Source organism: Lepus europaeus, chromosome 4 (assembly GCF_033115175.1).
Source record: "Lepus europaeus isolate LE1 chromosome 4, mLepTim1.pri, whole genome shotgun sequence".
In the NCBI taxonomy this organism is placed as follows: domain Eukaryota; kingdom Metazoa; phylum Chordata; class Mammalia; order Lagomorpha; family Leporidae; genus Lepus; species Lepus europaeus.
In genome coordinates, this window is record NC_084830.1 from 3,269,069 (window position 1) to 3,295,408 (window position 26,340).

At 51.6% G+C, this 26,340-nt stretch overlaps 1 protein-coding gene across 2 annotated transcripts in view; it reads left to right on the forward strand.

The window, feature by feature from the left end:
- Nucleotides 1-26,340, forward strand: part of TRAPPC9 (trafficking protein particle complex subunit 9) — a 579,880-nt gene that overhangs the window by 333,156 nt on the left and 220,384 nt on the right. For both annotated transcript variants that reach the window (XM_062187950.1, XM_062187949.1), the window contains one exon: nt 11,444-11,586. In XM_062187950.1, the coding sequence (XP_062043934.1) occupies nt 11,444-11,586 (143 nt within the window). The remainder of the gene's footprint in view (nt 1-11,443; nt 11,587-26,340) is intronic.

The following is a 26,340-nucleotide window of genomic DNA, read 5'->3' on the forward strand; positions in this document are numbered from 1 at the left end:
TGTGTGCACATAGGTGTGTGTGCGCGTGTGCGTGTGGCAGCAGGAAATGGCAGCTGGGGCTGTGGCGAGCAGTCTGCCTTCAGAGCAAGCGCACGGGGGCTGTGCAGCGAGCTGCCTAGGATATCTTCTGGAAAAATGTGAAAAAGCGGACAAACGTTCAGTAGCGTGAGGGCCGAAGGGCCGAGGGATCTGAGTGCGCTTCACCGGGTGGGTGGCTTTGCAGCGTCTGACCATCTGCATGGCCCAGGGGTCCCACCCATCTCCAGCCCCGGCTCGCCCTCACCTGGCACACATCCATCACACGCTGTCCACTTGGCTGCTCTGGGATGGGAAGCAGAGCCTGTCCCCCACCAGAGCGTCAGGTCTGCCTGCATCCTGTCCACTTGCCCCTCAGCTGTGGTTGGCAGCATGCCGGGGGTCTGGCCAGTATGACATTTGGGGCCCGGCTCCCCTGGGCTCTGGTGTTTACCAGCCATGGAAGTATGAGGCACCTGCATTTCCTGAGACACAACCTGGCGCTGCTGCAAGAGCAGTGGCCTAACTCCCCCCGGGTCGGTTCCCACCCAGCTGCTCAGGGCCCCTGGCTGCAGCCCCAGCAGCCAGCCACTTGGCAGCAGGTCCCGCTGGCTGCCTGGTCCTGGGATCCTGCAGGGCTCACTCTGCCGCATGGCTCCAGAGGGCGGTGGCACTTCTTTCTGTGAGCCTGGGATTCGGCTGGGGTCCACTTCCCAAGTGCAGTTCTCCTGCACTGGAGAGAAGAGGTGTTTAAAAGGCCTACCGGGCCGGCGCCGTGGCTCAATAGGCTAATCCTCTGCTTGCAGCGCCGGCACACCGGGTTCTAGTCCCGGTCGGGGCACCAGATTCTGTCCTGGTTGCTGCTCTTCCAGTCCAGCTCTCTGCTGTGGCCCGGAAGGCAGTGGAGGATGGCCCAAGTGCTTGGGCCCTGCACCCCATGGGAGACCAGGAGAAGCACCTGGCTCCTAGCTTCGGATCAGTGCAGTGCGCCGGTCGCAGCTGCCATTGGGAGGTGAACCAACGGAAAAAGGAAGACCTTTCTCTCGGTCTCTCCTCCCTCACTGTCTACTCTGCCTGTTTTTTTTTTTTTTTTAAAAAGGCCTGCCGAAATGACCTCACATTCCTGGCAGCAATGCGTTTCATGCTGAAGGAGTCCTGCCCCAGCCCACCCTCCTGTGGCTGTGTGCACAGGAAGAGAACTCTGAGCCTGCCTGTACCCCTGCAGAGCGCCTGTCCTCCGGGCCCAGGCGCCTCCCCTTTCCCTGGCTCTCGTGTGAGTGGCAGGGACCCAACTACTTATGCCATCACTCCTGGGGTGCACACCAACAGGGAGCTGGAATTGGAAGAGGAACCAGGACTTGCACCCTGGTACTCCGATGTAGGATATAGATGTCCCAAATGCCATGCTGACCACTTCCCAAACACACGCCCCACATAATAATAAAAGGAACAGTATCTGTGTAGCATTCTGGGAGTGCTACAAGTTCACAAAGCACCTATCATGTGCTTGGAGCACAGTAGGAGCCTAGTAGATGTTCTGTGCAAAGCCCGTGACCAAGATGCTGTTGTTCAGTTACAGGGAACATGTATGTGTGTGGAGCACCTGCTTGCCAAGGCCCTGGGTGTATGGAGCAGGGTGCCTGCCTTCAGGGGGCTTTTATTTGATTGAGGGTCTAGGCCCTTGTGCTGCCGTGTGCTAGGCAAGAGGTGGAGAGGGTGTCCCGTGCTCTGCTGCACGTGATGGTGGTGCTGGGGTCTTTGCAGGATCACAGAGGCTCCTGTGGTGGTGGGAGTTCTGGGCAGAAACCCAGCAACTGAAGAGGGTGTGTCAGTGGGGGTCCGGTAGCCTGGAAGCTGGGGGAGGGCTTTGTAAAGCCAGGGTAAGCAGAGAGGGGGAAGTGCATGTATTAATAATGTTACGCCCCCGTCTGTCCCAAAGACATTGATGCGTGGTGTGTAAGTCATCAAGAAACTGAATCCCATCTAGCAAGCACTCAGTGAATACTTGATCCGTGCCAAGCCTCATGCTGGGGACAAACATCTGAGAAAGTTAACAAAGCCAAAAACCCATTCTTTCTAAATACTAATGAAATTGCTAATCCCCTGGCAGGCAGAAACACCAGAGAGAGAGAGACAGCAGGCACATACAAAGAGACACAGTCTGTCAGAACCACGAATGAAAGGAACCTGTGCTAGATCTTGGACATGAAATGGTTAATAATATGAATAGTTGTGTGCCAGTAAATTTGACAAGTTGGGTGAAATGAGCAAATTTTATATTCTTATTTTTTTGGAGGTTTCCTCGGATTGACTATTTTTTATTTTTTAAAGATTATTTACTTATTTATTTGAAAGGCAGAGTTCCAGAGAGAGGAGGAGAGACAGAGAGTTCTCTCCCCAAACAGCTACAATGGTCAGGGCTGGGCCAAGCTGAAGCCAGGAGCCTGGAACTCCATCCGGGTCTCGCACGTGATGGCAGGAGCCCAGGTGTTTGGGCCGTCTTCTGCTGCTTTCCCAGATGCATTGGTAGGGATCTGGATCGGAAGTTAGAGCAGCCGGGACCCCAACCAATGCCCTTATGGGATTCCTGTGTTGCAGCAGAGGCTTACCCTGCTGCCCACAATACTGGGACTTAATTTTTTTTATTATTAACAAAATTATTTTTCTTTTAATGTTGAGTGCTTTCTGAGTCTTCTGTGAGCTCTTGGCCTCTCCTGAGCTTGCCCAGGGAACTTCGTGGGTTTTCTCCCAGAAGTCTGGGTGTTTATGCTACGTGCTTAGCTGTGTGGCCCGTCTGGGCATGCCTGTTTGTGTGTTCAGGATGGGGCTGGTCTGTCTGTGAACACCTCCCCAGTCATTCCCTCTCCGTCTGCTGGAAAGGCTAATTCGATCACTGAATTGCCTTAGCCTTTGGTCAAAAACCAATTAGCTTTATCAATGTGGGTTTATTTTTGGAATCTTTGTCCTCAGCCATTGATTTCCTAGCCCTAGTCAGTGCAGTCAGCCAAAAACAATAAAAAATAAATTAAAAAAGAGAGAGAACTTTTACATAGCATAGATACTAGAAATGAGGAAGTAGCAAGCTTGTCTTTATCTGGAGACATGAATTTGTAGTGGCGTAATCTCTCTAATGCGTATGTAAGCTCCTCTCCTCTCTGAAAAGAGATTGATAGGTCAGCAAGAAGAGGCAGATGACATGCACATGTAATTCCCAAAAAGACAGGCAGATGGCCTGAACATGGGAACAGGCATTCAAGTCTCTTGATAATGAGAAAAAGGTAAAATAAAACTACATTGGGCTTTTTTGTTGTCTGTCAGGCTGTCAGAAAGCCAGGAGTTGGCCAACACAGTCTGTTTGCAAGGTTCTGAGAGAAGAAGTGCTATCAAACTCTGCTTTGAGCCCAAGAAACGCTTTGCCATGAAGATGCTTTGGTGAGATCAGTTAATATTAGATGTATGTTTACTTTTTTTTTTTAAAGATTTATTTATTAGAGAGGCAGAGTTTCAGAAATGGGGAAAAATATGACTAGCATATATCATTGCTTATTGTGACATTGTTCATAGTAGTGAAATAAAAAGCAAGTGTCTAGGAGACTTTAACTAAGCTGCAGCACATCCACACAGTAGAGTACCACAGTGTCCACCAGTGATCTGCAAACAATGTTCCACAGAGAAGGCACTCTCCGCACTGATTAGTCTCCAGGATGTAGCAAGTCCAAATTCACAAGCGCTGGGCCAGACACAAGTGGGTGCCCCGGGCTGCTTTGGAGTAGAGTGCCAGGGTTGGGCGGACGTTGGTGATCTGTGTCTTCTTGTGTCAGCCTAAACAGACACCTGGCGGGTGGATTGGAACGAACGTAATGAAAGTGGCTTTCTGCTTGAGATGGGCGGGGAGAATGGCGAGGACTTTGGACAGGCGTGGGAGTCGGCCATGCACACCACTTTCTGGCCTTTAGGCCCAGCCACGTGAGCACCTTTCCTGTGGAGAAAAGTGTGTGGATTGAAGCGTGCTGGGCACCAGAGTGGAGTAAAACCGTTTCCTGCAGCATCTCTTAGGGAGTGACACGTTCTCCGTGTCCTGTCTTCTTGCAGTGAGTGCTGTGTGGGTGGCTGTCGCCGCCCACTCTGCTGCCTGCTGCACCGTGGACGCCCCCTTAATCTGCAATGGTCTGGCATCGTTAAGGTGCAGTCAACCCTGGGGAGAGGCTTTGGTGGAAAGTGCCGGTTACCGGGAAGGCGGTGGTGGGACTTTGCTTTGTGAGTTTCGTGGACCTCAGAAAACCGTTGGGGTCCCCCAGGGAATGGGCCTGAGCCACGGTCCTGAGAGGTGGAGTTTCTAAGTGGACCATTGTACAGCTATTAATTCTACATCAGACCGCAGACCGGGGCGCAGGGAGCAGCTGGGGTCGATAAGTGATGGAAATCTGCTTTCTGTACCAGTATACTGGTTAACACACAAATGAGGGTGATTTTTTTTCTAAATCTTTCTTTCTGGCAATAGCCTTCCTTTTTTTTTATTTTTTATTTTTAGAGTGGATAGTGAGAGAGAGAGACAGAGAGAAAGGTCTTCCTTTTTGCCGCTGGTTCACCCTCCAATGGCCGCTGCGGCCGACGCATCGTGCTGATCTGAAGCCGGGAGCCAGGTGCTTCTCCTGGTCTCCCATGGGGTGTAGGGCCCAAGCACTTGGGCTATCCTCCACTGCCTTCCCGGGCCATAGCAGAGAGCTGGCCTGGAAGAGGGGCAACTGGGATAGAATCCAGCACCCCGACCAGGACTAGAACCCGATGTGCCAGCGCCGCAAGGCGGAGGATTAGCCTGTTAAGCCACGGCGCCCGCCAATAGCCTTCCTTTTATGAGAAATCCTGGAACATTTGATGAGTGAACCGTGACGGTTGGTATCAGAACCTCAGATAGTATCTGGCAGGACAGTCAGACTGTAAGGTGAGGGTGTGGAGAACCAGACAAGCAGGGTGACTTTTCCAAGGTCAAGCTTTAACACTGGTTCATCCTGACCTCACTCCTGCAGTTGCCGCTGCAGAACCTGGGGTCCCAAGCGTGCACCTGAAGCTCTCCTAGGACTTCATTTCCTCCGTGACCATAGCCGGTCCCACTTGCCCACGTCTCGTGTGATAACCTGTAGTTCTGCCTGTGGATGGTCAGGGTTCTGCATTCTGTGAAGGTGGCCACATGTGCTGCCCAGCTGTGTAAGCTGTGACAAGTGCGTGCCCTGTCACCACTATGCTTGCAGATGCAGACCATGTCCATCACCTCCCCTAGGTGTCCCTGGCCCTTTGTGGCCAGTCCTCTGTTGTCCCAGCCCCAGGCACTCTCTGGTCTCCTGGCCCCTGAAGGTGGGCTTTCCTGGTGTCTCATACACAGGCCTCTGTGGGTATACCTGTATGTACCTGGCTTCCTTCAGGTGTCACGTTTCTGGGATTCTTATGTGCCATTTTGCAGGCAGTGATTGGTCCCATCTTGTTGCTACTACAGTTTGTCTTGTCACCCACCTTTGGTTGGGCATTCAGATTATTGGTTTGATTGTGAATAAAATTTCAGTGGCCATTTGCATACATGTCTGTATGTATGTGGATACGTGCTTTTGTTTTTCTTGGTAGGAGTTGCATTGCTGGGCAGTATGTTAATCTTAGGTTTAAGTTTCTGAGGAATTTCCTTGCTGTTTTTCAAAGCTATTGTATTGGGGTTAGCATTGTGGAATAGTGGGTTAAGCTGCCACCTGTGTCATCAGCATCCCACATGGGCACTGGTTCGAGTCCCGGCTGCTCCTCTTCTATCCAGCTCTCTGCTATGGCCGGGGAAAGCCGTAGAAGATGGCCCAAGTGATTGGGCTCCTGCACCCACATGGGAGACCAGAAGAAGTTCCTGGCTCCTGGCTTCCTCCTGGCCGTTGTGGCCATTTTGCGGAGTGAGCCAGTGGATTAAAGAGCTCTGTCTCTGTCTTTCCCTCTCTCTGTAACTCTGGTTTTCAAATAAGTAAATGTTTAAAAAACTATTCTATCATTTACAGTAACATCAGCAGTTTATGAGAGTTCCAGTAGATTTCTTAGGGTTTTTAATTCTTTTTGTATGTGACAGTCTTGTCTGCCAGCAAAGACAGTTTTACCTCTTCCTTTGCAACATAAATGCCTTTCTTGTCTTGACTCATTGAACTTGCTAGGATGTCAGGTACAATGCTGACAGGAGGGCAGAAGCTGCTTCCTTGCGAGACATTCCGCTGAAGTTTACTATATATTTTTAAAAGATTTACTTATTATTTGAAAGACAGAGTTACATAGAGGTAGAGACAGAGATAGAGGTCTTCCTTCACTGGTCCACTCCCCAAATGGCTGCACTGGCCGAGCTGGGCCAATCTGAAGCCAGGAATGAGGAGCCTCCTCTGGATCTCCCACACGAGCTCAGGGGCCCGAGGACGTGGGCCATCTTCTGTTGCTTTCCCAGGCCATAGCAGAGAGCTGGATCGGAAGTAGAATATCTGGGACTCGAACTGGCACCCATATGGGGTGCCGGCACTGCAAGCGGCAGCTTTACCCACTGTGCCACAGCGCCGGCCCCCTGAAGTTTACTGTACAGTATGATTGCATAGACTAAAGGTGTTCCTTTAAAAAAAAATCACAAATGGATTTTGAATTTTGTCTTTGGCTTTTCCTGAAGCCGTTGATCACATGACTTTCCTTTTTTTTTTTTTTCCTGTTAAGACATGGATTAAAATAGGCTGAATTTTGAAGGTTAAACTAACCTTGAATTGTTGAGACAAAGCTCACTCAGCCTTCATGTATTGTCCATTTCATGTATTCCTGGATTTGATTTTCAGGTATTTTGTGAATTCATAAGGAATATAGACCTCTTGACTATTTTTTGTAAGCTGTCTGATTTTGATTTTTTGGGTAATGTTGGTATGAAAAGAGTGGGGAAGTTTTATCCTTCCTGGACATGTCTCTAAAGTTCAACTCTCCCTAACACAACTGTGTGCTAGAATTCAGCTGGGAAATTGTCAGAGCCAGGGGTCTCCCGGAGGGGGATGTTCCCAGTGTAGAATCCCAGCCGTGCACGGTGAGGTCGGCAGGCTTCCTGTTTGTCCTGCGTTCCCCTCCGCACTGTGCCGGCTTCAGCCAAGCTGTTGAGTCTGCGGCTGCCACATTGTTTGCCCTGCTTCTTCATTGTCCTTTTAATGTTTGTAGGATCTATACTAACACTTTCTTTCCTGATGTTGACAATTTGTTTCTTCTTTTTTCCTTTATCAGACTAATTTAGAAGACTGTTACATTTGTTGATATCCTTAAAGAAGGCTTTAGCTTAATTGGTTTCTCTCTGTCCATTTGCCATTTAATAAGTGCCTACTCCTGTCCTCCTTGCCTGTTTGTTGTTCCTTCCTGTCCAGCTCCTGCCCACATATCACTGTCCTCTATCTTGCTGCACCCTGCTGCGTCCTGATCACTTATCTATGATGTCACACGTCCCCGCCTGCATCCTGACGTTTTTGTGATGTCACATGTCCCCGCCTGTCTGTGATGTCACACGTCCCCATTTCTCTTGGAGGTCTCTTGGGCTGATCCTCTTAGGCACCACAATGGTGGCCCCGTGTCCGCTTCCTCTCAGCTGTGTTCCATGTGCCTGGCGTGTGGTGGACACCTATGTGGGCCAGCGAGTGAACGACGATGAGTGAGGGCTGGTCTCAGGATGACGGGAGCGTGGGCTGTGCAGCCATGGGGCTTGGCACGCACACTCTGGCTGTGCTGCTTCCGTGGCCAGGCTGGTCACCTGACCACTCTGAGCCTTGTTAACAAAGGCAGCACCAGGCTTCCGTGCACATGACAACTAGAGGCCCTGTTAGAAGGTGAGCATCCACAGACCTCTCACTTCAGCATTTGTTTTAAACGACGCTTGCTTACTGCGGATTCTGTCAGTGTCTTTCTTGGAGTAAGGACCCAGTCTTCCCAGGAGAGCGCTGCCCTGCTTCCTGCTGCTCTGGGACACAACGTGGGCAGCCTGCGTCTTCTGGCCTAGCAGCCCGCTGTGTGGTTGTATTAAAATGTCCTCATTCACCAGGCCGAGGAGGATCTCTTTTTTAATCATTAGGAGGAACGGTGGTAATGCTCGGTTTCATGGACCCTTTCTGTACCTGATCTTCATAAGTTGGACAGGTATTCCCCCCGGAATTAGATCCTTCCTAGGCTGTCTGGAGAGTCAAGAAGCAGCCATTCACGACACACGCACAGTGTCTCTCCTTTGTGTACGCTGCCGGACAGTTTTCTGTCTTGGGGCTTTGCTCATTTCCTCAGTGACTTCTCCTGCCAGGTCCTCTGCAGGTGACATCTCGGCTCACAGCTGAACAGCAACACCAGAGAAGCCAGCGTGCCACGGGCTGTTAGTGCACAGGTCTTAGATTTTTGGCTTTTCACCATCTTTACTGAGAGCCTGGTTTTTACCTCGGCCACGACGCCTGCAGCTTGAGGAAAGTGCTTTTGTATGTCGGGTCAGGTGGCGTGGCTGTGCCTGTCTGTGCGTGGGGTGATTTTTACGTCTCTTTAGTCACTGAGTGTTGACTGAGCTTTCGGAGGTCAGAAGCCATGTCTTCGTCTTGCCCTAAGCACAGACTGTGGCTCCCAGCGGCTTCCCAGGAAGCTTGCAAAGCCACAGGGGAGAGCGGATGGCACGGGTGCCCGGCTGTCAGCACTGAGACTGGGCGGCTGTCGCCTCTGCTGCCCACAAGGGCTGACTCCCAGGGGGGAAGGAACGCCCAGGAGCCGCCAGCAATGCTTGGGAGATGTGGGGCCAGTGCTTGGGGCCAAGGAGAGGGGGACACGATTTTGGATTTGAGGAGGCCAGAGTGTGGTCTGTGAATATTAATAAAGTGAACCTCTGTTTCCTTGGACACTTGGGAAGTGAGAAGGCAGGGTCTGTGTGGGCTGTCAGAGGAGGGGAGACAGGAATGCTCTGGGAACCCAGACCCCGAGGGAGCCCTGTCCATGCGCAGGCCTGGAGATGCCTTGAGGGTGGCGGCAGGTGAGCTGAGACAGGGAGTTTTCAGATGGGACTGGAGGGCTCACACGGACATTTCTCCAAAGAGGACACAGAAGCGGCCAGTGAGCAGGTGAGCCAGGCTTAGCGCCCTGGGTCGGCAGGGAACTGCAGTGCAGGCGCGAGCACACCGAGCTGCCGCTTCACACCGTTTGGATGGCTCTCGCCACAAAGGAGAACGTAGCCAGGGGAGTCAAGGGTGTGGGAAGCTGGAAGCCTTGGGCACTGCTGTGGGGTTGCATCACGGGGCAACTAGCAGGGAAAACAGTGTGGCAATTCCGTGAAAAAACAAGTGGACTAAGTGTAAGAGCCAGGAGACCACGTCCCGGTGCATAGCAGGGTCTCAGTGTGTACACCAAGTAGCTGTCATTCCTGGGAGCCAGAGGCAGGCAGCTCCAGCGAGCCTGGGCTGATGAGCGATGCTCATTCGTGCCCAAGAAATGGGGGAGTGGAACGCAAGCTGCCACGTGGGCGAACCTTCAGGATGCTCCGTGAGACAGGCCAGACCCCGCAGTGCAAGTGTGGCATGTTCCACTTACACGAGGCTCCCCGAGGAGTCCACCCCAGAGAGACGGCAAGTGGAGGCAGTGCCAGGGGCTCGGGATTGTTGTCTGATGCGCTCAGAGGGTCAGCTGGGGAAGCAGAGGGCCGCTGAAGTGGGGGTTTGCGTGCCGGAGAACTGCACACCTGAGCACTTGCACTGTGTGCGTTTTGCCGCCATGAGAACATGGATAAGCCAGAAGGGAAGTGAGCTGGCCTCCCTGTTGCCCCAGGGTGTCGGGGTAAGCCTGTGTGTGTGAGAGAGAGAGGGAGAGGGAGGGATGGAGGGAGAGAGACAGGTACACACACAGACACAGAGAGAGGTTTGCCTGTTCTGCTACCGCACTTCCGCCTCACGTCATCAGCAAAGCCTAGTGAGGTGGCTCTCCATTGTTGTCCCAAGGGGCAGCTGGGAAGCCGCGGCTGAGATGGCAGGACGCTGTGCCTGGGATCCCAGAGCCCAAAGAGCAAACCAGAACGGACCAGTGGTGCGCCTGCCCCGCTGCCTCCCCCAGGAGACCTCTGTCCTCAGTGCTGTGCCCTGTCTGTGACACGTGCATATGCAGACTGGTGCCTCTGGGAGCAGCCACCTACCTGTGGCCGCCTCCCCACTGGAGAGAAGAAGGAACAGACAAACAAGCGATAACTGCAGGCTAAATGGGTCTTGCTGGGGAGACTGAAGGAGAAAAAGTGGCGGCGGGCACTCAGGAAGGAAGGCAGCGAGCGTGGCTGCGTGTTGCTCTCGCCAGGTGCGTGCACGCGCTTCCGTCTGCACCCTTGCATGTGGCTGGAGGCCCGAGTGGGTGGGGCCGACTCTGGCCTCTGGCTCCGAGCTCATGCACTGGGCTTTTCTGGAACATGTTGCCACTGAGGTCATGAGTGAGCAGCGGGTTGCTGGTGTGGGCAGTGCTTTGTCAGACTTTACCGGACCGGTGCCCGCAGCCGTGGCTGCCGCTGCTCCGCCTGCCTGGAGCCCTCCCTCCTCCTCGTTCCCTGACACTGCTGCTTGTCGCTGTGCTTGGCTGCTGTATGTGTGAAACCAAGGCCTGGCCCGTGGTCGTGAGGGTTTCCTCCTGTCCTTTCTTCTGTCTGATCCGCAAGTCTTTTTTGGGCAGGGCTGGATCATCAACGCTTGAGGCTTTGTTCTGTTTGTGACCATTCTGAAACGTCAGAGCTCTTCTGTGCTCTCTGGCTGAGTAGAACAGGCTGAGGTTCGGATCTGGCCGGTGGGCCTGGGCCTGCCGGCACCATCCTTGGGTGTTTCGGTGGCAGGAGGAGTCCTTGTAGTCAGGAGTGGAGCCTGGTGGGATTTCTTGTCGCTGTGGTGACCTCAGCTTCCCCACAGGCCTCCAAGCTCCTCTCGAGTTGCTCTGGGCTACAGGGTCAGTCATGAAGCCAGGAGGCAGTCGGGGCCTGAGATAGTAGATTCCTCGCCCCCAGCTCTCAGCAGCGGCTTGGGACGGGCTCTCCACACCTTGACTTCCTCTCTCCTGGCGACTCTGGGTGCCTGCTGGACTGGTGGCAGGGCCAGGTGGGGCTCTCGTTGTCCCCATCCTCTGCTTGGTGGGAGCTCCCCGCCCTGTCCCCACTAGACCTAGGTGGAGGTGAAGTCCATCTTTTCTCTCTGAAATGCCCTGTCCCACTGCACGGGAAAACTTGGGACTCCGTGCACCTGTGCGTCTGGGCTGACTTGGGGGTGGCTCGGGGAAGATGGTGCCGGGCCTGCCCCCGGATCCGGAGCAGCCAGGTGCTCAGGACAGCAGCTGTGGTTGAATTTATCATGGGACCCGTCCTGTGGGGTCTGCCTCCTGGGGAGGACTAACTGCTTTCTGCCTTTCTATGTCCTTCCAGACCCTGGAAGCCATCCTGAATTTCAAGTACTCCGGCGGCCCAGGCCACGTGGAAGGGTACTACAGGAACCTCGCCCTGGGGCTGCACGTGCAGGTGGAGCCATCCGTGTTCTTCACCCGTGTCAGCACTCTCCCAGCCACCAGGTAAAGGAGAGAGCCACGTCCTGCAGTCTGAGCCCGCGCCCCTCTCCGGGGCCGGCCTGTTGCAGCTGGCCCAGCCTCTCTGGGACATAGGACGTAGGGCTGTCCTTAGAGAAGCAGGCATCCTGCAGGGAGCCCCTTGCCTGGGCTCCCCTCGTGCGGAAGCCTTTCCTGCCCCTGCCCGAGCCCAGTCCTCACTGCGGCCGGCTCCCCTCCTGTCTGCACAGGACCGCCTGCCTGGCTCCTCCTGAGATGAGAGCTTTGGTCTTGGGGCTGAGTCCACTGCGTCTCCTGCAGCTCCTGGCCCTCTGGAGCCTCGGGCCTCGTACCGGGGAACGTTTTGCACACAGCACTCTCGGGTTTACTGTCCCAGGCCTGGTCCTCCCTCAGGGAGCAAGGAACTGAACATTCGTCCTCCTCAGACAGAGAAGTGGGCGGGGAGGCAAGGAGTGCCATCCTCTGAGATGGGGTAGTGACAGTTTCTCTTCTTAAACTTTGACCTGGGTATGGCAGGAGGAATGGGGTCCAGGAGCCCCTGGAGACTGTGGCAGGTGTCCCAGGAGCCAGGTGTCTGGGAAGCAGGCGCTGGTCACCATTGAGTTCTTCCAGACTCCGGCTGTGCACAGCAGGGCTGGGTGTGACTTCTTCCTCAATATGGTTAAGGTGGTGGTGAGGACAAGGCGGTGTCCTGGAACATGGGTGGGCAGGGTCGGGGGAGAGAGAGAACCCTGTGTCCCACGGTGTAAATGGCTCTGTGTTGAGGCCCGTATGGATTCTGAGCTAAAAATGCCGCCAAAGCGCTACAGCCCCAAATGCCCGGTGTGGTTTTGGCATCCAGGAGAGACGATCACTCTTCCCAGCCGGTGGAGAATGGCCTCGGCAAGGATTAATGGTTCCGCTAGACCTTTCAGCATCACCTCTCGTCATTTATCACTTCTTCAGTCCTCAGAGTAATGGTCTTTCTGCCAAGACCTGCCTCGGTTTTGAATTTGTGTGAAGCATTACGGTACCTGCCCCCGGGGAGGAGGTGGCCAGGCCCGCTGCCAGCCGGCACTGGAGTCTCCAGGCCCCGCCTGTGTGTTAGGTTGGCTCCATTGTAAACCCAGGAGTCTCTGTCATTCCTGCATCTCCTACTGCCGCTGCCCCCGTTAGTAATTTCTGGGAGTGGCACAGGTTGTCACTAAGGCCTTTCTCCCCTTTTCTTACCGATATCTGGCTTCTGCATCACAGCTCTGCCGTTCTGGGTGACAGTTTAAGGTGAGAAGAGCACTGCCGAGCGCGTTAGTGTGAGTGCTGCTGGGATCCTGACCCTCGGCCTGCGCACCTCCCGCCCTCGTCTTGGGGCCCAGGCGTTTCCCTTCCCTGCCTTGGGGTTGAGAGTTGATTTCTCCTCCTTTCCCCCGTTCCCTAAATCTAGTGGAACACCAGATCCTGTGGCCTGCTCTCTGCCCGCCGGGCCCGTCTTTGTCATCCCTGAAATGCAAGTGCTCCACCGTGGGTCCTGTCGGGGGTGCGTGCCCTCACAGCTCTCACGGGAGGTGGCCAAGGCCTACGTGCCACGGCCAAGGCCTGTGTGTGCAGATGTGACCGAGACTCCCCTTCAGCTCCTTTGGCCACATCACAAGCCATGGCCCCTGCGGTGCGTCCAGGTAACTGTTGTTTCGTGGAACCTTGCCCTGGGTGAGCTGTGTTGCCATTTCTGTGCAGTTCTCCTGAGCATGACTAGGCAGACTGGGTTCTTTGTGTGGGTTCCCCTGTACGTTCCTCATACTTTTTTTTTAATCATCAAAGAGAGAGAAATGGAGAGAGAGAGAGTGCCCTAAGTGGCTGCAATGACTGGGCCAGGGCCAGGATGAAGCCAGGAGCTGGCAAACTCAGTCCTGGGTTCCCATATGGGTAGCAGGGACCCATCAGCTGTTGCTCCCCAGGGCACATGTCAGCAGGGAGCTGGAGTGAGGAGACAGTATTGAAACCCGGGCACTGCAGTGTGGGACAACAGACATCCTAACCTGACCAGATGCTCGCCGCATTGTATGTACTTTCAGTAAAGACGCACCAGCTTGAGTTGGAAATACTTCGATTTGTTCTGCAAACCAACAGGTGCACATTTCAGGTGTTATGTGAGTCACTCTCTGGAGTGAGAGGTGGGTGGAACACAGTCCTCATTTAAATGACTGTTGCCCGTTTAAAGAAAAAAATCATAACATATTATGAAAGTGTCTAGCATGTGTACGAGTAAAATATGTGATGAAAATGGGTGGTGGGGAAAGAGAAGTTCTTGTGTTATGTGTGAAGTGTTACAATATTGTTTAAGTTAGCATATGAAAAGCCAAAAACACATACAATATTGTTTAAGTTAGCACATGAAAAGCAACTACTTGAGCTATGGGGAATAAGCCAGAAGATATAGAATGGAATTTTAAATAATATTTAATCCATAAAAAAGGGGGAAGTCATTTCACGAAAGAAGGAGAAAAGAACAGAGGACACTAGTCCAACAGGAAAGCGACAGCAGTGTGGGAGACTTGAACCTGCCGTGTCAAGGATGCTGCCAAACATAAACTGACTAAGCTCTGCGTGTGTGAGTGGAGGTTGTCGCCTTGTGCGGGAAGGGAAAATGTCCACTGGGCTTCTCACAAGGAGTGGGCGTTAGTATGTAGAGAGCTAAAGAAAACAATGAGAGACAAGGCGTATCACACAAACACCAACGTGGAGAGTGTGGGCATGGTGTGCTAATACTAAGCAGGCAGACACTGGGGGGCTGGAGGTGGAGACAGGAGAATGTGCCATGATCGAAGGATTACGTCGCCGCGGTAGATGACAGCCCTAAGTACAAATGTATTTTTAAAAATAATTCCAAAGTAAAACTGACGTACTGAAGGGAGACTTAGATAACTCCATCATTATTGTCGGTTATTTCAACATTTGTCTCGGTGTTTGGTAGAAGAAGTAGACAAAAAGGTCCATAAAATGTAGACAATTTGGACAACGTATTAACTCGTGTGATCTAATTGACACTTATAGAATAGTAAATGCTTGTTTTAGAAACACAGAATGGCCTGAAATCAGTGGTCAAGTTTCTGCATCAGATAAAGAGCAATGTAGCCAGCATAAACAGAAGGAAAACTAAAGAGCAGGAATCAGTGAAACAGTTTGTAAAAAGAATATATAAAATTGGTGAAATTAACTGTGGAGGTTTTGAAAATCTATGATAAAGTTAATAAATTGTACCTAGGATGAACAGGAAAAAACTGAGAAAAGATTGGTTACCAATGCTGAACATTGAAAAAAGCATCACAGTGGATTCTGTAGATTTTAAAAGGATAAAAAGAGAATATTGTAGAAAATAGTATTTCAGTAAATACAAGAACAGTTCCGTGGGGAAAGAAAAGGCTGCTTAACAAATGATGCTGGAGCAGCTGAACGTGTCTCTGAAAACCAGGAAAGCAGTGAACGTTCACCCGAACATAGCACTGTCTCCCCTCAAACTCACGTGTGACGCGTTCTGGGCCCAATAGTACCCCTCAAACTGTGTGTAAGCCTGCTCAAAGACAGCACAGCACGACGTCCTCATGGCTCCGTGGCAAAGGTTCCTTAGGTGGGCTCAGAAACCACTAACAGTAAAGTAAAAAGTCGACGAGGTCCGTCTCATGAGAATGAAGAGCTGGAGCTCAGGAACCAGCAAGTTACACGCTGGGACCGGATGTGTGCACTGCTTTTTATGCAACAGGGATCTTGTGCCTAACGTTAACACACATATGAAATGTTGACATCCACACATAGTGTTTTCATAATACGCATTTTCATGAACTTTTTGAAGACCTCTCATATATGGATTTAAAAATATTTTGTACCCAAATTAGTTTTTATTTATATATATGTACATACACATAATTTATTTAAGAGATGGAGAGCAAGAGAGGAACAGATATACAGTTCCCATCACTTGTTTGCTCCCTCAGCAAATGCCCAGAGGAGGCAGGGCTGGGGCTCTTGCTGGAGCCAGGAGCTGGGAACGTTATCCTGATCTCTCTTGTGGGTGGCAGGAATCCAGTGAATTGAGCCACCCTGGCTGCCTGTCAGGTTCTGCTTTGGTAGGAAGCTGGAGTCAGCAGCTGGAGCCAGGTATTGAACCAGGTGTTGTGATGTGGGAGGTGGCTATCTTAACCCCTAATGTGCCCCGTGAAGTTACCCTTTAATTCTGTTTTCCACGAACTTCTTGAAGTGCCTTCGTATTCATCCTTGCAGAACTAACAGGATTTTGCAACCCTGCTGATGGGAGGGATAGGGGGTGGGTGAATGGCATTGCATTTTTGACTCTCTCATTAGATTTTGAGCCCTGTCCAAGTCTGGAGTAGGTGGAAGTCCTGTCTTCCTTTGTGACCAGTGTGAACTGCATGGCTGGTGAGCCTTGTCCAAGTCTGGAGCAGGTGGAAGTCCTGTCTTCCTTTGTGACCAGTGTGAACTGCACGGCTGGTGAGCCTTGTCCAAGTCTGGAGCAGGTGGAAGTCCTGTCTTCCTTTGTGACCAGTGTGAACTGCACGGCTGGTGAGCCTTGTCCAAGTCTGGAGCAGGTGGAAGTCCTGTCTTCCTTTGTGACCAGTGTGAACTGCACGGCTGGTGAGCCTTGTCCAAGTCTGGAGCAGGTGGAAGTCCTGTCTTCCTTTGTGACCAGTGTGAACTGCATGGCTGGTGAGCCTTGTCCAAGTCTGGAGCAGGTGGAAGTCCTGTCTTCCTTTGTGACCAGTGTGAACTGCACGGCTGGTGAGCCCTGTCCAAGTCTGGAGTAGGTGGAAGTCCTGTCTTCCTTTGTGACCTGCATGGCTGGTGATGCAGCAGAATCAGCCTGCTCTGGGCCCTGGGTGAGTGTGGTTCACCGAAGTCGTGTGACTGGGGTGCTGTGATTTTCTTAGTTTTCCATTTTGCTCAGAGGTGAAGATCTTTCTTTTCGCATCGAGCAGTGTTAGAGCTGGACACGCCCCCAGAGACGGCCCATTTCCACACGTTTGCATTAGGAGTGAGGCCCAGAGAGCTCGCTGGTGACAGGGCTGGTTTGTCGCCAGCTCAGCCTGAAGGTTAATGCAGTGTGAAGAACCAGATGTGTGCAGACTACGGCCAGTTTTGTGTAAACAGGGGCCAGTAGACATCGGAGATCACTTTACTATGGGGGTGCACAGAATTACACATTCTTTTGTGAAACCAAAATGCATGTTTGTATGGATTTTAGGTCGGTGTACCTGCTCTCGTGAATATTGACGATTTCTGCAGTTATTTATTTGTTGGGAATGTTTACAAAGACAGTCTTCTGGAAGTCCGAAGGCAGAGTATCCAGTTTATTCTGAGCCTTCCGTGTTCCAGGGGCGTCCTGGATGCGTTGTGTTCCACGGTCCATGGAAGCTGCGCGGACCCCTTTGAAGTCGTTGTAACTACGTGGAGAGGTGAAATAGCTCACGTGTGGTGCAGGTCAGCGTGTGGAGACTGACTCGTGGCTTCGTGGTAGCTGGACTGGAGATCGTGGCCATACTCCCTCTGGGCGCTGCGCCTCCACCCCCAGCCTTTGTAAGAGGCAGGTCTGGCCCAGGGGCTGGGGTTCTCTGGCCCTGCCAAACGATGGCTGAAACTTGACCGCTCCTCCTGGGGCCCAGGGAGGGGAGAGTCATGTTAAACCAGAGAGGGGCAGCTTTTTCCCCCGAACACTAAAGCACAGTCTAGCTGTGAGGTGGAATTCTCTTCAATTCTGTTTGAACCACTCTCCCTGCAGGGCCCACGCAGGTCTCCGTTGGCTTCTATTTAGAAAATCGGTTTCCTCTGAGGTCTGCTTTTGCACAGAGCTGCTGTAACCTTGTTAGGGGCCGGATTGAAGTGGATTAGGCTGGGCCGTCCCTGTCTGAACGTTGAGCTGCCTTCCCCTCGCCAGGGGCAGTTTCTCTCCAGCCTATTTCAATCAGTGATCTAATCCTAGACCCTTCTCCCCTGAGCCCGGAGGAGGGGGCGGGTGCAGTGGTTACCACCTTATGAATAGAAGTCACATCACTGGCCAGCGCCATGGCTCACTTGGCTAATTCTCTGCCTGTGGTGCCGGCACCTGGGTTCTAGTCCTGGTTGGGGTGCTAGGTACTAGTCCCAGTTGCTCTTCTTCCAGTCCAGCTCTCTGCTGTGGCCCGGGAGGGCAGTGGAGGATGGCCCAAGTGCTTGGGTCCCTGCACCCTCATGGGAGACCGGGAGGAAGCACCCGGCTCCTGGCTTCGGATCAGCGCAGCACCAGCCATAGCGACACTTAGGGGAGTGAACCAATGGAAGGAAGACCTTTCTCTCTGTCTCTCTCTCACTGTCTATAACTCTCTCTCTGTCTCTCTCTCACTAACTCTGCCTGTCAAAAAAAAAAAAAAATCACGTTGAGACACTGCAGCTGCTCCCCTTACTTATTGGCAGAAATCTCCCCTCCTCCACGGCAGCGGGCGCTCATGGGGGACCCCTTTCAAGTTGCTGTATTTGTTTATTAAGTTGATTTCCAACTTAACACGAATTTACGGTTCTGATGAACGCCGGGGTTCAGACCAAAACGGGCCTGGTTTTCCTTCTGCTGCCTGTGTGCACTGTGGTCTTGAGCAGGTCATCCGTGTTTCCAGAAGCACCAGTTTCCCTTCCTTTAGAAACCAAAGGACCACAGATCCTGTGGGGTCCCAAGACCGTGGTGTTAAAAACTGCACGGGGCTGGCGCTGTGGTGTAGCGGGTAAAGCCGCCACATGCAGTACCGGCATCCCAAATGGGTGCCAGTTAGTCCCGGCTGCTCCACTTCCGATCCAGCTCTCTGCTGTGGCCTGGGAAAGCAGTGGAAGATGACCCAAGTGCTTGGGCCCCTGTACGTGGGAGACCTGGAAGAAGATCAGGGCTCTTGGCTTTGGATTAGCCCGGCTCCAGCTGTTGCTGCCATTTGGGGAGTTAACCAGTGGATGGAAGACTTCTTTCTCTCTCTCTTTCTCTGCCCCTGCCTCTTTGTTACTCTGCCTTTCAAATAAATAAATAAATATTTTAAATAAAAAACCCAAAACTATGCGGAGTCTCATATACTACCTGGCCCATGGTGGATCTTTGAGAACTGGTGGCAGCCACTTGGCTCCGGTGTGTGCACAGGTGTGCTGAGTTCTGGGGATGGAGGGCGGAGTCTGTCCTGTCAGGGCATCCCCAGCAGCCTCCTCGGGGTGTCCCGCCTCCCTGCTGGCTCTCTGAAGGCAGACGTGACTCACTTGTTTTGGCAGCACCTCGCCTGGTGTCTGGTGTAAACGTGGCAGTTAATACTCTGTTGAATTGTCACATAATATTACAATCAGGCAGGGAACAGTGTTGCGTGGCAGGAGCTTTAAATAAAGAGCAACTGAGCTTGCACTGATGATGTGGGAGGTGCAGCAAGAGGCCTCTGTGTAGTTAAGTGGAGAAGGATGAGGCTACCCCTTGTCTGCGAGGCGTGCAGTTTCCTGGGGGTGCCAGGAGGAGAGGTGGCTGACCAGTGTGGCGCTCACATCCCCTGCTTACCCTACCTGGCCCTTACCTGTACAGCAGGCACCCAAGAACAACCTCGTATTTTCACAAAAGAATTGACTGCCAGTTCATCTTAGGGTCACCTTGAGCAAGATGGTAGCACCTCTCATTACTTTGTGTTGCCCAGGTGGCCCTCTGCGTGTGTGTCTGTGGAGTTGTCCTTGAGTGCCCACCAAGTGCTGGCTCCTCACCGCCTTGTGAGCATCTTCTGGGCATCGGCACCTTTCTGCTGCCAGGGGCCCCTCTGGAAAGTGCCACAACCACAGCCACTTCCTCCCAGGCTCATTGCAGATGTACGTGGGGTCCATCCTGGTCAAGCCCTCGGGCTGGGCAGTGTGGCTGCACTGCATGTTATGGGATCTTGTAGCCAAGGAACCAAGGTACAGGGAGGAGAAGTAGCTGAGCTGTGGTTCTGTGTGGCTGCCTGAGGCTGTGCTTTGGTGGGGCGTGGCCTAAGTGGGGCTCCGTGGGCCAGCCTGCCAAGTCATGGAGTGAACGGGGTTTTAGAGGCAGACTGACTGGTGTCATACTGGGCGAGCCACGGAGTCTTTATCAAATGGGCTGCTTGTAGGATTGCTGCGAGGATTAGAGTAGGACACTGTGCGTGTAGCCTTGCACAGGGCGGTCATGCAGCCTGGGGGGGGGGGGGGGTTGGTACTGGCCTGCCGCCTTGTTTCCAGGCTTGGCCATTGTGGTGCAGGCCACAATCTTTTCTTTCTTTCCACTTGTTCAGAAAGTCCTGCATTCCTGGCACACGGAGGGGGCTCAGCAAGTGCCTGACTGATAGTGCACCTTGATTTTATGCAGGGAAGAAAGGATTTGGAGTTAGGGGATTGGCTGTCTGGTTCCTACCTTGGACAGCATCTTTGATGCTCTGAGCCCTGCTTGCTCTGTGTTGAAAAGGGTGGGGGAGGGATGTTGTGTAACACAAGATGTTTCCTCCCTCGTTTTTTTTTCTGCTGAACGCTGAAGCCGGTAGAACTTGTTGCACAGAATCTGTGCCTCATGACATGAGGAAAGTAGAAAATGACCATGTGACACAGTGTTTTCTCGTAAAGACACCCATTGTTAGCAGCGCGATGCAAATTCCCCAGATTACTTACCTATCTAAGTATGTACCCATTACTTTGTTGCTATCATTTTAACAGTGAAATCTTACTAGTCTTTTGAAAATTAGTAACATCTATACTCCACGTTGGTCACCTTTTCCTCTGGTCTGTTGTTGGTCTTCCTGTTGGTTTACAAACTGCAGGCTCTTCCATCAGATAGACACGCCTGGATGCGTTAGTGACTTCTGTTAGAGATTTGAGTCGTTTTTGTTCTTGCTATTTCAAACAGTTTATCGTCGAACATTCTTTAAAAACGTTTTAATTGACACACAGTGATTGCACCTGGTGATGGGGTACAAGTTTGTATTTCAGAACCTGTATACCATGAGTCCTGAGCAGGTGAGGGTGATGGGCGTATCCTTCAGCCTGGACACTCAGCAGTCGTCAGTCCTGGGGATATTCAGAATCTCTCTACTGCTCTTTTTAAATTGATGATCGTAGGGGCAGCGTTATTGTGCAGTGAGTTAAAGCCCCAGCCTGCAATGCTGGCATCCCATATGGGCACCAGTTCTAGTCCTGGCTGCTCCACTCCCAATCCAGCTCTCTGCTATGGCCTGGAAAAGCAGTGGAAGATGGAAAAACAAGTCCTTGGGCCCCTGCACCCACCTGGGAGACCCGGAGGAAGCTCTGGATCAGCTCAGCTCTGGCCATTGCTGTCATCTGGGGAGTGAACCAGTGGATGGAGGACCTCTCTCTCTCTGGCTCTACCTCTCTCTGTGACTGTCTTTCAGGAAATAAAATAAATCTTTAAAAAAAGAAAGCAATGATTGCCATCATGCATAGTTACCCTGTTGTGCTGTGTAGAGCATTAGGAGTTAATCCTCTCCCCCAGCTGCACCCTGTGCCTGCTAACCCGTCTCTCCCTGACCCTTCCTCTCTCCCACCCTACCCAGCCCCTGGGAACCAAGATTCTGCTCTGCACTTCTGTGAAACCCACTCTTTGAGGCGCCACATCTGAGTGAGAACATGTGGTGTTTGTCTTTTCATGGCCAACTTGCTCACTTAATAGCATGTCCTCCACGCCCATCCATGTTGCTGCAAGTGACAGGATCTCATTCCCCTTGTTACAGCTGAACCTTATTCCATTCTGTACTGGTATCACATTTAAACAAATGACACTCTCTTGGCTATCTCTGTGTATGTTTACTTATTTGGAGAGACCAGTAGACAGAGATCCCAGTGTCTTGTTCACTCCCCAAATGCCTGGGGCCAGGAACTCAAACCAGTCCCCCAGATGAGAGTGGCAGAGTCTTGACCACCTGGGCCATCACCTGCTACCTCCCGGGTACGCATTAGCAAGAAGCAGGAGTCAGGAGCAGAGCCGAGACTGGAACCCAGGCACATGGGATGTGGGTATGCCCACGGGCATCATAATTACTGCAGGAGACTCCTACCCTTTACCACATTTTCTTCATCCATCCATCCATCAGACATTCTTGAACATAAATCTTCGTGCACATGTAGTCATTTCATAACACATGCCCAGAATTTGTGGTTTTAATATATCCTATGGAATTGCCCTTCACAATTGACAGTCCTGAGCCCGTGAGGATGTTTCTCTTTCCACATCTTTGTTACTCTTTACTGTTTGCAGTTTGATGGATGTGAAATACCTCACCGTTTGTGATTTAATGTCTTGCATTTTGAGTAAGGTGAACCATCTTTTTATGTTTATTTAACATTGACATTTCTTCTGTGTGTTCTTTTATATACATAGTTGTAGCCTATTTAAAATTTTTATGAAAGTTTTATTGATGTTCAGGAACTTTTGTATGTTGTGTGTTCTAAACTTATTCTAGTTTGTCATTTGTATTTTAAAAACAATTCACATTTGCAGTTTAACACAAATTATTTTGGTACCATTTTACTATATTTTTCATTTTTAGGTGGTAAAATTTTCATTTTGTTCTTAGCAGCTTCTTGGTTTCATATATTGTTTTGAAAAACTTTCCCTCCTCAAAGTTTCATAAATGTTACCCTTGATTTTCTGCTATGTTTATAATTTTGTACTGAAATTATTCATCCATCTTTCATTTATGTTTTATCTATAGTGTGAGATTGTAATGTAAGAATCTAAAAGTGTAAACTGTAAAGTATTACATAAATCTAGTTGTCACTGTTAAAAATTAAATATTCATTATTTGTAGTATCAATAATTCTTAGAAAAGTTACAGATTATTTCTGGATCTGTGTGTGTTATGATTGCCTTTCAAAAATGTCCAGTTTCCTGCACAATTCAGCTTGCATGAATGTGCCTGTTTCCATGCAGCCACGCCAGAGTTTATCCACTTCTCTCTCCCCTTCCTTCCTGGGGCAGCTGCTCCTTTGCCACCTGTGTGATGCCCCTTCCTTCCTGGGGCAGCTGCTCCTTCGCCACCTGTGTGATGCCAGGCGCTGTCCTAGGTGCTGAACACACAGCAGGAAGTAAGGCTGAGTTCACGCTCAGAGGGCTTGCATTTCCGTGGAAGAGCTGGGCAGTGGGCATAAGTACCCCTGGGGCTGTGCTCTCCACAGAGCGTGAGCACACTTGAAAGTATCCTTAGAAAACAGAATTGAATGATAAGTATATTTTGGTGCAAAACAAATGTGAAATCCAGTGTATGAGAGGTCTTCAAAATTTTATGTAAATGTGTATTGTGAAAAAAAAAATGTGCGTGGAATGTAAAGATTTTTGGACCAAGATGAACTTACATTTTAATTCTGTGTTCCATCAACCTACTCAGGTACCCTCTTAGAGACAACAGACATAAACGTACCAGGTGACAAGTCTTACAAAGTAAAGCAGAGCTGCTGTGGGGAGAATCTACTATAGGAGCAAGGCTGCAGCATGGCATCTCGTGGTTGCCACGACAGTCCTGGGGTGGGGTGTGCATCTCATGGTGCCATGACAGTCCTGGGGTGGGGGTGTGGCATGTCATGGTTACCACGACAGTCCTGGGGTGGGGTGTGCATCTCATGGTGCCATGACAGTCCTGGGGTGGGGTGTGGCATCTCGTGGTTACCATGACAGTCCTGAGGTGGGGTGTGGCATCTCATGGTTGCTACGACAATCCTGGGTTGGGGATGTGGCATCTCGTAGTTGCCCTGACAGTCCTGTGGTGGGGGTGTGGCATCTCATAGTTGCATGATAGTCCTGGGGTGGGAGTGTGGCATCTCATGGTTGCATGACAGTCCTGGAGTGGGGGTGTGGCATCTCATAGTTGCCACGACAGTCCTGGGGTGGGGGTGTGGCATCTCATAGTTGCCACGACAGCCTGGGGTGGGGGTGTGGCATCTTGTGGTTGCTATGACAGTCCTGGGGTGGGGTGTGGCAACTTGTAGTTGTGACAACAGTCCTGGGGTGGGGGTGTGGCATCTAGTGGTTGCCACCACAGCCTGGAGTGGGGTGTTGCATCTCGTGGTCGACATGACAGTCCTGAGGTGGGGGTGTGGCATCTCATAGTTGCCACGACAGCCTGGGGTGGGGTATGGCATCTCGTGGTTGCCATGACAGTCCTGGTGTGGGGGGTGGCATTTTGTGGTTGCTACGACAGTCCTGGGGTGGGGTGTGGCAACTCGTAGTTGTGACAACAGTCCTGGGGTGGGGATGTGGCATCTCATGGTTGCATGACAGTCCTGGGGTGGGGGTGTGGCATCTCATAGTTGCCATGACAGCCCTGGGGTTGGGGGTGGTAGGCAGGAGGGCCGGTAACCAGTCCAGTCCTGGATATGCTTTGAAAGAACCATATGTAGGATGAGCATGGCTGTTACCCAGGAGGCATGGTGACTCCAAGGCTTTTGTCCTGAGCAGTCCAGGCACTGGAGGTGCCAAGTGCTGAGAGGGAGAAGATGGTAGGGAAACACGTTCTTAAATGATTTGATGATTTAATAAGTATGAAGCATGAATCAAGGTCAGACACTTGTCGCCATCCTTTTCTAATTTACATCATTTTGTCTTCCATATGACATTTTCCCCCTGGTCCTTGCTTCCTGGGCTTCCGCCTTTGTGTGTGATAAGCCGCTGTTGCCCGTCTGTCCTGTGGAGCCCTGACAGTATCAGGGTGTGCTCATAAGAAGAGCCGCACGCGGCACCGCAGCAGTGATGCTAGTGTGCAGATGGGGTCTCTGTTGATGCCCTCCTGTAGTACTAAGGATCTAAGACTATTTTTTCATAAAATCTAAGACTTTTTTTCATAAGTGCATTTCTACAGGGAAAAAACTGTTCTCACTCTACCATGCTCCTGCGTGCTGCTGTCATTCTGCAGCACTGGACACGTTCTCTCCTCTCCTCCTGTGCTCAGATGACGGGAAATAGAAGTGGTTTTTAGATTCTGCGCTTTCGATTCAAACCCATGTCACTTTTTTAGCTTATTTTGGAATAATTATAGATTCATAGGAAGTTACAAAAAAAGCTGTACAGGGAACCCGTTATGCACACTGCACCCAGCCTTCCCTGGTGGGGTGTAGAATATTCAGTCTGTGGTTGGGATGTTTAGAAAGTAAATACGGAAAGGAATTCCTTTTAAGTACCAAATTAGGATGCCTTTGAGATATTTTAAAGATCTGATCACGTTTTTTTTCCCTGAGAAACACTACGTATCTGTCACAGGTATCTGTGGGCCGGGAAGCAGCTGTGGCACAGTGAGTGCGCCCACAGTGCAGGTGGTCCTCCTGAGGGTGTGCCCGTGCCCTGCTCTCCCTCCCATGTCAGTGACCTGCTCGCTCCCACTGTGACTGCAGGCTTTATCACTCCGATGCCTCCAGCAGCTGCTCTCCATCTTGGAATCCTCGGGAGGAGAGTCTGGGGGCAAATGGAGTCAGGGGCTCAGCCACTTCCTTCTGCAGGTTGCAGAGACTGGCCCCTGGCCGGTTCCATCCTGGTGGTGCTCTGTTACCCCACAGTGGCCCTCAGCCCCCTCACCACAGCGGGAGTCAGTGGTCACAGGAGGCTGCTGAGGAGCCCCCCAGGGAGACACCAAGAGTGGCAGCCCTGAGACCCACTTCCTGAGCACGGGGGCTGGGGTTGTGTTTGAGCTCCCATCCCGTCCGAGACTGTTGTCACTCATCAGGCAGTTTGCATGCTGCTGGGATGGAAAGGAGCGTAGCAAATTGGCGAGTTTGGGTTACCCCGCCCCTTACGTGTTGGCTCGTGTCCCCAAAAACGATGAATACGCTCCCTGTCATGTCCAGTTATGTACATACTGTGGATGTGCAGGTCAGGAGGTGGTTCCCAGCCTGCCGTGGTCAAGGACAAGCAGGCATTCCCTCCCATCGATGGACGACTCCAGAGTCAGTGCTACCTGCTTCCGGTGTCAGCCCACCCGCACCCTGGCTGGTTCTGCGTCTACACTCAGGTCTGTCTTTAGGGGACCTGTTTTACAGCTTGTTTTCCTTTTAAAGATTTATTTATTTATTTGAAAGTCAGAGTTACAGTGAGAGGTGGACAGAGAGAGAAAGAGAGAGAGATATCTTCCGCCTACTGGGTCACTCAGATGGTTGCAATGGCCAGGCCTGAGACAGGGCAAAGCCAAGAGCCAGGAGCTTCATTCAGGTCACGTATGTGGACAGCAGGAGCCCAAGCATTGGGGCCACCTCCTGCAGCTTTCTCATGCCATGACCAGGGGGTTGGATGGAAAGTGGAGCAGACAGGATTTGGACCAGTACCCTATGGGATATCGTGTGAGACCCAGTAACACAGAGGGCACACAGAGGAGAAACCCAGTAACACAGATGCACACACAGAGGAGAGACCCAGTAACACAGATGCACACACAGAGGAGAGACCCAGGAACACAGATGCACACACAGAGTGAGAGACCCAGGAACACAGATGCACACACAGAGGAGAGACCCAGTAACACAGATGCACACACAGAGGAGAGACCCAGGAACACAGATGCACACACGGAGTGAGAGACCCAGTAACACAGATGCACACACAGAGGAGAGACCCAGGAACACAGATGCACACACAGAGTGAGAGACCCAGTAACACAGATGCACACACGGAGTGAGAGACCCAGTAACACAGATGCACACATACAGGAGAGACCCAGTAACACAGATGCACACATAGAGGAGAGACCCAGTAACACAGATGCACACACAGAGTAAGAGACCCAGTAACAC